At 49.3% G+C, this 15,919-nt stretch overlaps 1 protein-coding gene across 2 annotated transcripts in view; it reads right to left on the reverse strand.

The window, feature by feature from the left end:
- IRS2 (insulin receptor substrate 2) overlaps nt 1–13,791 on the reverse strand; it is a 30,101-nt gene extending 16,310 nt beyond the window's left edge. Inside the window, exons 1-2 of one of the 2 annotated variants that reach the window (XM_031613764.2) lie at nt 10,296–13,791; nt 3,652–8,995 (exon numbers count right to left, since the gene is read on the reverse strand). In XM_031613764.2, the coding sequence (XP_031469624.2) occupies nt 8,970–8,995; nt 10,296–13,731 (3,462 nt within the window). In that variant the 5' untranslated portion in view covers nt 13,732–13,791 and the 3' untranslated portion in view covers nt 3,652–8,969. Of the gene's footprint in view, nt 1–3,651; nt 8,996–10,295 lie in introns of those variants that run through there. The other variant, XM_031613765.2, reaches the window with a different exon arrangement.
- Nucleotides 13,792–15,919: the final 2,128 nt, after the last annotated feature.

Here is a 15,919-nt window from a genome sequence, read left to right on the forward strand (position 1 = left end):
TTCTTACTATGGTGACAGAACATCCACATAGCCAGGAAGGCAAGTCAAATCTTGCCAGGTTCTTGACAGATGTAGCAGACAGGGGGGATAACTCCTCTTGCAGAACACTCTCAGTTGACTTTTCATAACCGTCAAACAGCAGCATGGGACCTAAATGTCCTATATACCTCATGCTGAGCACAGACCAGCTCCTTCTGCCATAAAGCACACTAGTTAAGCTGTGCTCATTCAAGCTCCATGTCTAAGGCTATTGTTTATGCTTCCTAACATAGCCAAGAATATAGAAACACAGGAGTTGGGAGGGACCTCTGGAGACGATTTAGCCCAACCCCACACTAAAGCAGGTTCTCTAGAGCAAGTCACACAGGAAAGTGTCCACGTGGGTTCTGAGTATCTCCAGAGAAGGAAACTCCACAGCCTCTCTGGGCAGCCTGCTCCAGTGCTCTGTCACTCTTAAAGGGAAGATGATCTCTCTCATGTTCAGATGGAACTTCCTGTGTTTTTGTTTGTGCCCACCGCCACCGGATCTGTTGCTGGGCACCACCAAAAACAGCCCAGCTCTATCCATTTGCCACCTGCTCTTTACATATTTAAAAGCATTGGTAAGATCCCCCCTCTCCTCAGCCTTCTCTTCTCCAGGCTGAACAGCCCCAGGTCTCTCAGCCTTTCTTCATAAGGAAGATATTCCAGTTCCCTCATCATCATCCCTGTAGCCCTGATAATAAAACAATAAAAAACAACAGATACACTATTCTAATGTTACAGCTCTTACACTGCATTAAGTTTACTGCCACTTGAATGTTTGCACTAATGGGGAAAAAAAAACTAAAGAGGACCTAGAGGTCTAGAAATCATCTACAGTGCTGAAATACATTGGTGCATTTATATCTGGAAATCATCCTATTGGCTAACATTCAACAACTGATTACTACCAAATTACTTATTTAGAACCCATACAATCTACTATTTATTTAGATTACACCAGTTACTGTTAAAGGTTTATCTTGTCAAACAAATATCTTGTCATTTACAGATTAAAGCAGAGAAGTATGACACATTATATTTTTGTAGAACTCCAAAAGAAAGCAGCAGCATCCTATTTGTGCAAGCAAGAATCTCTCCCTAATATTTGTGAGGGGAACTGCTGGAATATTGGGTTTATAAGTTCATTAGTACTCCCATTTTATGTTTACAGCCAACTCCCTGAAGCATTATGTGCTGCAGGATCATACATTTATCCCTTATTCCTCCTTGCATACTCATTTCCTGTACCTATTGTTAAAGTCACAAACAGAAGTTCTGTGACCACTACGGAGTGAACTACGTACCTCTCCACTGCTTTACCAGTTTGATTCCAATTCTAAATATAAATGTTCAGAGTTTTATTAGATCAAGACTAATTAGTTGTAAATAACGCTCATAATAAAGCAATTTTTGCAGTTCACAAACAATCTGAATATTTATCATCATCACAAGTTTTTATCAATAACTCTTGATTATTACAACAGAAGCATAACTTTTCTTCTTGTTATGTTAAAGAGACAGTATTATTAAAGTTAATGCTTCATTGATTTTGGCAGAAACAATTGCTCAGGAATTAAATCTTCATTGTAAAAGATGCAAGTCCAGCCTCTTATAAATATTTCCAAATGATATGACACAATTGAGAGAAACTACTGTACAGATGAATTTCACCTCCAACTTTCAGATCCGAATATCAGAACCCCCTTGCAAATAAATCTTTTCCTGGTTGATCTAAAGGGGTTTGTGTCAATTCTACTCCTGCTTCTTAAAAATAATGCTAAAATGTAGCACTAGTCATTGTTAGGAATAACTTTGTATAGTGTCAGTTACTCCATCCCCCAAGGCTAACTAAGCCAGTCTCACTACTACTTTCTTGTCCTCAGCAACTCTCCCTGTCCTGCCCTGTAGCTCATCTCCCATGTGAAAGCCAAGCCTAACTTTCCCACTAAAAATGTTCACAGGAATGTCTCATTCAATCAAGCCTGTAACTTGCAGGGAGCAAAAGCCCAGATCCAAAAGAAAGATCTTCCAATTCCTCATTCCATACATTAGCCTGATAGTGTTTGCCAATTTAATGAAGGGTTAAACTGGACATAGAGAACCCTCTTTAACATCATTTTTAAATAATGTGCTGCCAGGGAAGACACAAGACAATAGGTAAATCTAAAATTGCTTAGATCTAATTTCACTGACAAGATTTTCCCACTGCTACTGGAAAGATTTAATGATTCGTCTTTGACTTCAGAGAAGCTGAGTCCTCACCTCAAGTCTTGCTTACAGCATTATTCTTCATCTACTTGAAACTGCCTGTGAAACTGAGCCAAACTGAACAGTGAGTTTCATACCTTGCACTCATCACCAGAGCACGTTTCAAACACATTTTTTAAAGCATCACTTGAAAAAGCTTAGAAGACTTTCCACTGTGTTCTGTTGTTTCTAATAAACTTCTGCTGTTTGTGGTAGTGGCAAGTTCCCCGGCTTGGCAATGCACTCAAGCCCCAGTGCCTCCATTTCTGACCCCTTCAAACAAAAACAAGCTGCTCAACAATGTCTAATCCGTGCGTCATGTAATCCCGCTTAATACTCTACAAACTCTGGGTAATATTTGGGTAGTTTTTAAATTTAGCAAAGAACATCCTGGCCTACTTCAAAGACACCCTCGCCTTGGGTAGCTTCCGCGAGGAACGTCACCCACGTGCATTTCAAATCAGAACGGCAACCTAACGTAAACACACAAGTGAAGGAAAGACAAATTAAGAGATCCTGGCCTAGTGACATAATAACAACGTTTAACACTAGCAGGCAGACGACGGAAAAATGAATGCATTATGCAACCGCGGCACACACCATTCATAAACAGCTAACGGCAGCCTCCGAGCAGCGCAGGGCTGAGCCCCTCGCCAGCACCCCACAGCCCTGATGGCTAAATCACACACGTGCTCCTACCATCTGCACTGAGCTGCGGAATAGGAAGTCGGGTGTCACTCCAGCAGAGAAACAGAAAATCCCTTCTTCGAGGCACCCTTTGCTTTCTACAATGTAATTATCTCAGAAGCGTCTCACACCACGAAACCTTCTGAAGAAGGCGAAATTAAATGCCACAATAATTCTCGCATATACACCCAAACGTCCTTCCTAAGATCTTTCAGAGCCTGGCTGAAGGACAAATGTGCTCCTGTTTTGTTGAGGCTGTCAGGCAGACAGTCTCCCGTCATTAGCCTTTTGTCAACAGCGATGCTGGGGTAGATTACGAGCGCAGAGCCTGTCGTGGCAGGTGCATGGCCCTGGGGCTGCCATCTGCCAGGAAGGAAGTGTTCTCCTCTAGGATGCTGAAGAGATTGACAAAATGTAAACAAAACACTGAATCACTACTAATCTATGGAATCAGGCTACTACGATCCTCTTCCGCAACGTAGACGTTACGATCAGAGGAGGGGCTTCAGTCTGGCGTTTCAGTTTTTCTGTCAGCAAACCAATGACAGAAATAGTTATGATAAAAAGGCACTCTAGAGCTGTTTATTATTATTATTATTATTATTATTTTAATATATTTTGAGTATAACCAAGACAAGCAAACCCAGGTTTGACAAACAAACAAACTCAGTGCCAAAAAGATGCATTACTTCTCCACTTGCAGCTTCTAGCGTGTTTCTTTACAAAACACATTGCCCTCCACTGTGCGTGCAAAAAATTGCTTTTTGTTATTATTTTCCTACACCTATGCATAACTCGGGACTGTCACTGCTGATAAATAATTGATTATTTGAAAAGAAAAACAGATAATTTGTAAATAATGAAAAATTGGGTAGATAACAGAACTCAAAATATTCTCTTTGTTATTTATTTATTTATTAAATAGGCTTCCAACTGAATCCCTCACATTTAGAGCAAATATTTATGCTGAACAGTGCTAGTTTTGCTTTGACTGGTGTTGGAGGTCTGTGCTTCACTGCAGCTCCAGACAGTAGCACACCTCCAAGGCATACCACTTACCAGAGGAGTCCCAGCAACAATGCCTGTTCCTCAGGAGAGCTGCCCATAATACCTAACAGAGATGATGCTCCTCTGTTGTCCTTTAGTAAGGCTCAGGTGTTACCGTCTGTCTTAGCGCTCTAACACTGAAGTGCAGTGTTTTAAGTTACCCTCTGTAAAGGTGCAAGTAACCTTTACGGTGCTTTTTCTAGTTTTTGTATAAGTTTTCAGTCCAGCTAACAATGCCTAAGCCTCAAGTATAAATACAACCCTGTGAAACTACGGGATTCATCCAATGTAAAGGAGCGTGGAAACAACAAATGTGATCTAAACCAGTAACCCAGGTTTCTTCTACAGCTCACAGAGGTGCAGCCAAGTGGAGGGGAAAATTCATGCTGCTTTCTAGTAGGTGTCTACATAAGATTGGAGGAGCACTCCTCTAGAGGAGCTCTGTTTACTTCAGCTGATTCTAGGGGACCAGGAGATACACACGGTCAGGCTCCAGAGACAAACACCAGGGAGAAAACAAAAAAAAAGTTGTCCTTTGGACAGGCTCCAGGAGGAAAAGCTGTCTTTTCAGCAATTGGCAGCAAGGAACTACTCAGCTGAACTTGGCTCTTCAGGACTGCTAATCTTGACCCCCTTTATGTATACACACAGAAACTTTAAAAACAACTGTTCTCCAGACAATGCACACACAAGCAAAATGCATCTGAACCCTGGGGTCAGTGCACTATCTTTAAAAATGAATGGATGCTACTGATTTCCATGTGCATACAGCTCTGTTTTAAGCAAACGTTCAAAGAAATAACAAAAAGAACTGTGAAACCCTCAACACTGCACACCCTTATTTATCAAATAAGTCACTATACTCATATTTTACTGTTATCAAGCACATTTTGCTAACACAAAGTTAAAATTCCACAAACTCTGCTACAGTACACCACAACTAATACATAACACACGTAGACACAAAGAAAGCAAGCAGACAACGACTGTAACAGCATACTCCATCCTCAACAAACAAAAAAAACCAACAAGCTATGGCTATTTATGTTTATTACTTTGAAAATAAACATATTAACTGTGCTTTCTAAGTGCTTTACTGAAAATCTGATACAAAGAGAAAAATGCCTGAATGTGTCTATGTTGCCATTGAACTGACAAATAGGGAGGAAAGTTACATTACATACACTAATGATAGCATCATTTTTGTGTAGATGCTTGCTGTGTTTCAACTTTGAAACCACTTCAGCATTCCAGTATAATTACTGCTATTTAAAAATGACAGTAAATCAAGTGTAAAAATCCCATGCTATTCCCTCCTTATTAGAGAAAAAACAACCAATACACAACAACAAACAAACCATAGACCACCATATAAAACAAGTCCTAATGCTCTTTCTGTTCAAACACTCCTTTATGCATTTTAGTTACAAGGGAGCGTTAGTTTCCGTAGCTATCTTGAAAGAAATCAAGTAATCAGAAGCAATCATCAACCTAAGCATTTCCTCTGCCTTGAGCAATGACTGTACCGGTGCATTTTAGAACAAACCCACCATTCAACTCTGTCTATAACAATTTATCTTAAATGACTCAAAGCAACCATGACATTCCTAACAAGAACAGTATAGGCTAAATGTAATTTAGAGTATAAAGCAAAATAGAAGTCTAATACATGTTACAAGTTTAAATATTCTATCTGCTTGTAAAAAGCTGACATCCGCATAATCAACAGAATTTAAAATATCAAAGGCTTCATTTAATCTCAGATAGCTTCAGTTGAAATTTTGTTCCACAAATGGCGCTGCTGGGTTCAGGCTTTGCCATTTTGGTGTGGTTACCTGTAAAATGCAATCTGAGAGATAAAAAGTGCTTTCAGAGAGGCAGTAAAAGACAACCTCAGATGTTTAATTCTAAGCGGTAAAATCCAACTATGCGAGTTGTTAAAAGCAGTTCAGTTCTTTCACGTGTTAATTATGATGTTCTTAAGGAACTTATCAGCAAGGGAAAATACTATACTTACAACTAATTTACTCAAAGATGACTTTAAAAGATGTACGGGTTTCTAATACAACACACAGTTCTTTCAATCCTTTTAAGAAGTCATTTTTTAAAAATGAATACAAGTTTTGGAAATGAGACAATTAAACATTCTCACGCTGCTCTGAGAATCAAAACTTTATGGCAGTTGGCATACTAGAATGGAAAAAAATTTTAATAATTCATTGTGCAAAGCTATCTGAAAAAAAAAAAAGGAAACAAGGGTTATATTTGAAATAATCTGAAATGCCATTAGAAAGACACAGGGAGAGAGTTCTTAAGATAGGCTTTTTATTTGGTTTAGATGCAATCACAAAACCCTCACAAAAGTAAGAACTAATTAACAAGGGGGAGGTTCATTATTATCAAAAATCACCTTATTACGATCTTCAGTAGATGCATTACAGATGATTACTTTAAATTAAGACAACAAAACTAACACAGGAAGCAAACAATCCTCAGTTGGTGGTGGTGGTGGTATTTTTGTGGGTTTTTTTTGGTTTTTTTTTTTGCACCATTATACATAATATCTGTTCAGATTTAGAAAATTAGACCAAATACTATAAGCATTTAAAAGTTACAGAGCATTTTGTTAAGAGAAGACAAAAATGAATGATAACACACCCAAGTCCAGTGTTTCCAATTAAGCAGAACTCCCAATTACACAGTCACTAACCTTAATGGGAATTTTACTTCAAATTCCAGGATTACACACAAAAGGTCAAATCTTTACCCCACTGAAACCCCCACTTTACTTCAACAGTTAAGATTCAGCACAAAAAGTCACCTCATTGTTGAGTGTTACCTGCCATAAATACACTGGAATAAATAATTGACACTATATGAGAAAAAGACTGCAAATGTCTCTATAAATAATAAAACCATACACAGGGCATACATTTCTTTAAGCAAAAAAGCAGTCAGAATGTCAGAACAAAAGGCTAGCTAATTATCCACATCCAACAAGAGCTTTAACTGACCAGTAAAACCATTGTTTTATTTACAAATTGGAAGAAAGCAAGCATTTCTCAGATTCTTAAGTATGCGCACACTTTCAGAGTACAGTAAAACTAAATGCACTGATGATTTCAAGCAAACTTTTGATTTCTTTGTTGTCACAGCCACTGTGGTGGCACAAGCTCGCTCTTGCTTTGAGAGGACAATATGGAAAGAGATCCCAGAAATATAGAATTGCTACAGCAGAGGTCAGGTACTGGCAGCAGAAAAAAGCTACACGTGAAAACCAACCACCTTCAAATAACACAGACAATTTCCTGCAAAGCATTTATCCACGTGAAAATACATTGATTGCTACAGAGCTTAAGAAGGATTCAAATTGATTTTTTCCATGTATTTTACACTAATTTACTATTGAAGTAATTATAAGGAGCTTGTTTGTATATCTTGTATCTGACTTGTTCTCTTGCTCCAATTATTAAGCGTACATGGATCCTCCATTGTCTTAAGAACTCCATAGAAAAATCCCTCTTCTGTTTGAAAAGGCAAAGCCTACCACTTAGATATATATGCAAAAACAAAATTTGAAAACAGTGCAAACAGTTCAGTAAACAATGCTGATTACACGTGATGTAAGAAATCTCTCATGCAAACCATTATTTTACTAAAATAGATTCTCTCAAATCTACCTGAATTACTGCTGTGTTAAAATAACAGTTTACTCTTGCTTTTGCTCAAATATAGTTTCCTTTAAATTGTCTCTATATTTCTCTGCAGAATATGAAAGTCTTAACAATCTCCCAAGCCACAGCTTTTGGAATTTAAATACACAACACTACGTGATCATTTTAACAGTGGCAGAAGCAGCTCTGTAAACAAACTCCAGTGTGAAAACCTAATGAAAACCAAAAGAGAAACCTGGAAATTTGCACAAGTGGATCCCACATACCCTGACAAATTTCTTCCTGATGTATTTCTACTACCCCCTGCTACAGCTTTTCCTGCTTTCCTGCCACAAACACAGCTCATGTGAAGCCCTGGGTTTGACATACAACCCAGAGCACTCCGACTGATGCTTGTGCAGCTTTTTTCTTACCGCCCTCGCTTCATATTGGCTACAGCAATCCCAGAGTAGAGCAACTGCGCAGCAGGCAGACACATTTTCCAGGGAAACGGGAGGGTGGAAGGAGAGCTTTGCCTCCTACGTGGAGATTAAACCTCAGCGAGTTTACCCAGAGCACTTCTGGATGAGGTCTACGTTTATAAGCTTAAAGGAAATAGGGAAAATAAATACACATACAGATTAAATATTAAAATCTGTCTATAACCACGCTTTGATAAATATACAATAGAATTAAATCCTCTCCTCAGTACGTTATGTACCAAATTAACGTGGCCATGTTTCTGACATTACCCCTTTGTTTACTTTGCAGGAGGACAGCAGTCAGTCCCCAGCTCGGCTGCCCCACTCCCACTCCCAAGCCGGCTGATGGGAGCTCTGCCATACACACCAGGTTTTCTCTGTCACTGCCTCCCACTGCCCTCCCCCCGTTCTTCCCCTCTACATTGGGGTCAGCAGTTTGGAGATTGCTGTGGAAATAGTTCTTTCCCAACAACAGCTTGGTTTGCACTTAGGGCCATAGGTGGCTCTAGAAAACCTGTTATTTCTGTGAAAAATCAGTTTGCAAAGAAACACACACAATAGCTTGCTAGTGTCCTAGGCTGTGAATTCAAAGCTGGCCTTGTACAGGGCAACGCAACCCATACGCACAGCATCTGCACTGCTTCAGGTCACGACATACGAATCCCGAAAATGACCCCAGCAAAAACAAAAGCAACGGCCAAATAACACTCTGCCCTCAGCCCTTCAAGTCATTCAGAATAAGCGTGCATCCTTTAAAACTTTGCCATCTCATTCAACAATCCTCTCGCGTTAATTAGGTTCAACGCTTGCTCTGCCAGCGCTGGAGCTCTCATCTTTTCCATCTTCCTGTACTTCCTATCAAAAGAGAAAATATTTTCTTCTTCAAAATCAACTGGCTAGGAAGAAAACAGAAGGAAAAACATTGCAAGCGTGGCTCTTACAGACTGTCACTTTTCGCACATAATTGACGACCTCTGTCAGCAGCATGGATGCAGAAGCAACACGTATTTACCTCCGAGCAACCGCTTCTGCGCACTATGTCGTTTCACCCAGCCATCCCCATAAACATCTATTACAGCTCTATATGCATACAGGTTTAAAGTACCGTGTCTTGAATAAATGCAACAGCAAAGAGGATCCCTACGGTGCCTCATCATTAACTTTTAATCCTTGACAGATTGGCTGTTCTGGGCCCTCCCCAGCCAGCATTCACTTGTGTACAAATTCCTGCTTGTTAGGAAGAGGCGGGTTGCTATTTGGGGAGGGGGAGGGGGGGGGAAATGGGGAGGGAAGAGTGTTCTTTGTTCTTCCCTTTTTAAGAAAGAAAAAAAAAAAGAGCAGGAAAACCAGCACCTCAACAAAGGAACAGCTACAGAATTAAAACATACATTCTCCCTCGGCCCTCGTTTCAGATTTCGTTGGCTTGCTTTTGTCACTGAACTCAGAACGTCGGTGCCCTGACACCCTCCCATCACTCCTGGAGATGAGCCCAGCTGCCATGGGGTGCGCCCCAAGCAAGATGCACAATGCCACATAGGGCAGCCTGGGTGCACAGCAACTGCTGGACGCATGGGGATAATTTTTTGGTTTTGTTTTTAATTTCACATTCCACGTTTACCATGATTCACTGTTAAACTTTTGCAAGAGATAAGAGATTTCAAAATTTAGATCTTGAAATAATGCTTCTAATTTTGTTATGATTGACCTTCTTAGCTTGAGTGCCAGGGATTTTTTTGTAATCTCGTGTCCTCACCCCAACTCGATCATTTTACATTGTTAAATAATATTTAGAAGCTGTATTAACACGAATTATTTTGGCCACGTTTTCCAAACACTTTCTGAAATCTTACATGAGAAAACTCTGAAGTATAACCCAACCATGGCAACAACGTAAACATCGGCTTCTTTGGGGTATCCCGAAGTAAACACTCATAGCAGCCCAGCAGAATTTAAACACAAAGGAATATCCCCAAAGTAAACTTTTCCCTCATACAAAGAGGCAGCAAGCTCCTTCAAGACTGGTGATTAGAGCATGCATTTAGGAAGGGAGATTTTAAAGAAAGAGCGATGGGAGAGCGCGCTCTGCCAAAAAACCTAGTCCCACCATGAGGAACAAACCCACTCCAGCCAAGCACCATCCGGTGTTGCTACTCACCTTTCACAGCACTTGCTTCTTTCAGGTTGTGAGACAGAAAGTCTATGCTGGCGTAGGCGCTCATCTCCACTCCATTGACACCTCCGTTCAGGACATGCCTGGCTTTCGACCTGGCTTTGTCACAGCCTGCCAGGCTGCCATCTACCAAGTCGACGGCGATGTAGTTGAGGCCGTTCTGGAAGCCAGCCGAGGTTTCCCGGCACATGGGGCTGCTGCCCTGCTCCTCCTCCAGGCCTTCGCTTTTCCTGAGGGACACGTTCTCCACCGAGGCTGAGTTGTGCCTTTTGGGGTTGTGTGCAAAGGAGGGGGACACGGGGGTCACAGTGGTGGTGGAGGAGAAAGTTTCCGAGCTGTGCCTCCTGCGCCCCTGGGGGTCAGCCCGGATGACCTTGGCCCCACGGTTGGGGTCTGGGGGCGGGCTGGAAAGAATGAAGGCCTCCACCCCGGAGAGGGTGAGCCTCTTCACCCCGGCCGTGGGGCTGGTGACCCGGGCACTTTCTGGCTTCTGAACGATGGGTTGGGGTGGGGTAGTGGCCATGCCGAAGGTCATCTCAGTGTAATCCCCACTGTCAGATGGGCTGGACAGACAGGCCACCCCCCCAGCCGCCTTCATGTAGCGCCCATCGGGCTGGCTGGTGCTGGAGGAAGAGCCAGGTGAGAGCGCTTCCAAAGAGCCCACTGAGACCGTGCCTGACTGGGAGGGTGATTGTGAGCTGAAGTCGATGTTCATGTAGTCGGAGAGAGGGGAGCGCCTCTGCCCCGTGCCCGAGCCCAGGGAGGAGGCCGGGCTGTCGGTGGGCAGCGAGGGGGGAGAATAGACAGCGGCATCCCCAAAGTCAATGTTGATGTATTCCCCGGGGCTCTTGGGCTCAGGAGGCAAGGGGTGCTCGTTCATGCTGGGCAGCATCGTCCGCAAGGTCTCCAGAGAGAGGCGGCTGGGCCGGACGGCCCGCTGGCACCGCTGGCTGAGGAAGCCCTCGGTCCGGCTGTGCCGCAGGGGCGAAGGCACCGTGTGGCTGGAGGGGGCGAAGGTGCCGGCCGGGGACGGAGCCACTCCGCACATCGCCTCCTCCGGGATCATCCTGCCCGGGGAGTTCATGAACACGTACTGGTCGCTGTCCTTAGCCAGGCCCTGGCTCTTGTAGGAGCGGGGCAGGGAGCTGTAAGAGTAGCAGCCGGGTTTGAGGGGCTCGCCAGCCCCGTGCCCCGCGGGGGCGAAGAAGAAGTCCGGGGGGGTGAGGGAGGGAGCCTGGGACCCGTGCTGGGGGTCCCGAGGAGACATGTTGATGTAGTCGCCGTTGCTCAGCCTCCCGTCCGAACTCTCCACGGACAGCTTGGAGCCGCACCACATCCTCATGTAGCCGCTGTCGTCGGGGGAGCTTTCCCCTGGCGAACTGGTCTTGTAGCTGCTCCCGTTGCCGGGGGAGCCGCCTCCCACCCCCGCTCGGGGCTGCAGAATCTGCTTGGGGGCCGACACGCTGGTGGGGCTCATGGGCATGTAATCATCGCCACCCCGCCCCCCCCGACCAAGGGCCGCGGCCACGCCGGGGGTCATAGGCATGTAGCCATCATCATCTCCGCCTCCGCCTCCCCCCCCTGCCGGCGGCCCCAGGTTGGTGCTGCTGCTGCCGGAGCTGCGGTGAGAGCCGATCTCGATGTCCCCGTAATCCTCGGGGTAGGGGGTGTAGGTGACTTTGGGGGAAGCCCCGGCCGGGCAGGAGGGGAAGAGGCGGCCGGCGCTGCCGGCGAAAGTGGCCTGCATTAGCGTGTACTCGTCCAGGGAGGCGGAGGAGACCTGCGGCGGGGCGGGCCGTTGCCGGCACGGGGTGGTCAGCGAGTAGGTCCGCTTGCGGTGGCCCCTGTCAGCCTCGGGGCAAGGCCGGTAGCAGAGACGGCCGCTCGGGGGCCGCTCCATCGCCATGTAGCCGTACAGATCGGTGCCGCCGCCGGAGTCCCGCACCGGGGGGGTCTCGGCCACCGATTCCGGCGTGTTGCTGCGGTTGCTGGCGGTGGAGGAGGAGGAGAAGGGCCGCGGGTCGCCGCCCGGGCTGGAGCCGTACTCGTCGAAGGACATGAAGCCCGCGTCGCTGGGCGAGCCGGACACCGAGGCACTGCCGCTGGACGGGCGCTGCGGGTGATGCGGGTGGGCCGGCTCGGAGCCCAGGCCGCTGCTGGAGGAGAGACTGACGGGGCTAGTGGCGGAGGGGGGCGAGTGGGAGGCGGGCATGGACATGGAGCGGCTGCTTTGCAGCCCGCCCCCGGCCAGCACCGGCAGCAGCTTCCCCACCGGCCGCCCGCCGCCGCCGCTCAGCGTGTGCGAGCGGCTGAGCGGGGTCCGCACGGGGCCGGGGCTCATGGGGCTGCCGGCGGCCGAGCCCACCCGGCAGCCGTCGCCCTCGCTGGCCGTCCGCACCCGGCACGGCGCGGCCCTGCTGCCGGCGGCCAGGCTGTCGGTGCGGGAGCGGCGGAGCAGGCCGGTCTGGCTGGGCGGCAGGTTGACCAGGTGGTGGTGCCGGCGGCCCGGCACGGTGATGGGGTGCGTGGCAGAGGGGCCGCCGCCTCCGGCCGCCCCCCCGGAGGAAGAGGAGGACGACGACTGGCTCTTGCTGCGGGGCCGGAACTCGGACAGCTCCTTTAGAGCCTTCATAGCCTCCAGGATGGTCTCGTGGATGTTCTGGGCCACCACCGAGTCGTCCGCCTGCATCCACAGCTCGCCGGGCCCGGTGGCGGCCGAACGGCCCACCTCGATGAAGAAGAAGCTGTCCGAGTGGCCGCAGCGGCGGATGTTCATCAGCTGCAGCGTGACCGAGGGCAGCTCGCAGTTGAGGCGCACGAAGCCGATGGTGCGGGCCGAGAGGCAGAGGCGGTGCACGCCGGTGAGGTTCTTGCTCTGCCCCAAGCCCTTGGGCTTCAGCGTCACCTGCCAGACCTCCCGGTAGGCGGCGGCGGCCGGCGTCACCAGCCCGTAGTCGGACTCCTCGCCGGCGGCCAGCGCGGCGAAGGGCGAGGGCAGGGGGCGGTGCGGGGAGCCGGCGGCCGCCTTGCCCTCGCTCAGCAGGTCGGTGAGGGCGCGGTACCAGCCCTCCTGCTCCTGCTCGTTCTCGGCCGCCACGGCGAAGTACTCGTCCTTGGTGTAGAGGGCGATGAGGTACTTGTGCTTGGCGTCCGCCCGCTTGTTGATGTTGAGGCACGAGTCCAGCGCGATCACCCGCTTGGGCGCCCCGGACTTGTTCCTCCATTTCTTCTCGCTCTCGTAGTACTCCAGCCGGGCGCCCCCCGCCTCCTCCCCGCCGCCGCCCGGGCCGCGCAGCACGAAGAAGCGCTTGTGGCCGTGCTTCTGCTTGCGCAGGTAGCCGCACTTCCTCACGCCGCGGTTGTTGTTGTTGTTGTTCAGGTTGGGGCCGGGCGGCAGCCCCGGCGCGGCGGGGCTCGCCATCCCCCGGCCGTGCGCTGCCGACGCCGAGCGGGGCTGGGGCTGAGCGGCTCCGCCGCGGGTCGAGCGCGGCCGCCCGGGCTCCTCAGCCGCGCCGGGGCCGGCTCTAAGCGGCGGGCGCTGCCGGCGGCCGCCCGGCGTCCTGCCCGCCTCGGCTCCCGGCGGCGGCGCCCGGCCGGTGCTGCTGCTGCCGCGGCGGCTGCTGCCTGTGCCGGCGGGAGCGTGGCAGTGAGTAACGCATCGCGCACCGAGTGCCCCAACTAAAGAGCAAAACAACACGTGACCGCCGAGTTACCGAGGCGCTCGCACACCGAGACGGGGCGGGACAACGCCGCCGCCGCTCTCGCCCCGCATTGGCCGCCGCGCCGCTCGAAGGACGGCTCGATCCGCCAATCGGGCGACGGGGCGGGCCCTGAGGCGCGAGGCGGCAAGCTGCCATTGGCCTTCCGGCGTCTCGCCTACCCCCGCCCACGGCCCCCGGCTCCCCTCAGGCTCTGCCCCGCCCCGCCCCGCCTCCCCGGAGCGTGCCTGCGGCGCGAGAACAAACGCGCCCGGCGAGCTCGCGCGCGAGGCGGCCGTTGGGGCCGTTGGCGGGGCGGCAGCGGGGCGTAGGGCACGCGGGGGGCCGCTGCCGATCGGGGTGGCTGCAGCGGGCAGTTGCTGAGGCTGGGGCGGGGGGGCGGGTAGGCTGAGCCTCTCCCGGCGCAGCCCTCTGCCGCCACCGTGTCGTCGTCGTCCCCCCCCCCCGCGGCGGAGCTTCCGGGCGTGTGCGCGCGGTCCCCCCCTCACACGCGCGCGTGTGTGCGTGCGTCAGTCCTCCCCACGCACGCACGCAGCTCCCACGCTCGCAGTCCCTCCACCTGGCGGGTGCGCATCCCTCCCCCAGCGCCTATCTGCGTGCGGCGGGCGGAGATGCACAAAGCAGTTCTCCCGTTGAGGCGGGGGTCGCGCGTGCCGGCCCCCCCGCCCCCTTCCCGCCTCCACACACCTCAGCCCGCGCGGCCCCCTGGGGCCTCCCGTTGGTGCGCCGGGATCAATGGGCTCCTTTCTCCTCCCGAAGGAGGAACGGCGGGAGGGGGCCCCGAGGGGGCTGTCTGATGCACATGCCCGGGGGGGGAGGAGGAGGGACGTGGGGGTTAGGGCCGTCGCGAAGCGAGAAAAAGACGAGAATAAAGGAGAAAAATGAAAAAAAAAAATTGAGGAAAGTGCTGGTAGGGAGGTGCTCCCCGCGCTCCCTCCCGCCCGCTGCCCGGGTCATCGTAACCCGGTTAGAAATCAACAGCAGAACGGGGAAGGCTGGGGAAGACCACTGCGACCGCAGCACCGGCAGGCTGAGGGAAAGCGGCTCCGGGAGGAGGACCTCTGCCTTCGTCATATGGGGAGCGCTGGCATTTACGTATGAGGTGGTAGTCACCTGCTTCTATTGTGTTTTTTGTTGTTTTGTTTTGTTTTGAGACAGGGAGAGAAAAGCAACCGGTGGAGAGCCGAGGCTGTGAGCTGTCCCTGGGAACGAGGAGGGGTGCCCGTGGGGCTGCTGTCCTCACAGCCCTCGCTGGGCTCCGCGTTGGGAAAATGGGCGGAATAGGGAATGGTAAATGCGGATGATACGTACTGATTGCGTAACAGATCTCAAGTTCCGCATGAAAAATCGGGAATTGTCGCTTTTCTACCTAGAGCTGCACTCAGTCTTAAGGGGAAGACTTAAGGGGAGCGAAGTTAGGTGAGCGACTGCTGCCCCTCCGAGCAGTCCGGGCACACACACTGACAGGAGTCATCTGTTTGGAAACCCCTAGCAAATTTGGAAAGATTTGCCCAAGCGTTTATGAAATATGCTCGGTGACCTTGAGCACACATTCCTGGATCTGACATATTAGAGAAGATGAATATTCATTCGCCTCAATGATATTTTCATACATGTTACTCATTACTATACGGTCAATAAACATTTTGATACAGTGATTCGCAGCACAACTGAGCACACAATTTGTACGACAGGCATTAAGTCAGACTCAAATTCAAGATTGATTTCTATATTGACATTGGTATGAAGAATACCTGTAGCATTTAATTTTTAGCAGTGGCTGATGAGTAACAAACCAGTGCTTTTCCTTCTTCTTTTTTTTTTTTTTCCTTTTTCTTTTTTTTTCTTTTTTCTTTTCTTTCTTTCTTTTTTTTTTTTTTTTAACATATA

The sequence above is a fragment of the Phasianus colchicus genome, chromosome 1, assembly GCF_987193195.1.
Source record: "Phasianus colchicus chromosome 1, bPhaCol1.hap1.1, whole genome shotgun sequence".
NCBI lineage: Eukaryota > Metazoa > Chordata > Aves > Galliformes > Phasianidae > Phasianus > Phasianus colchicus.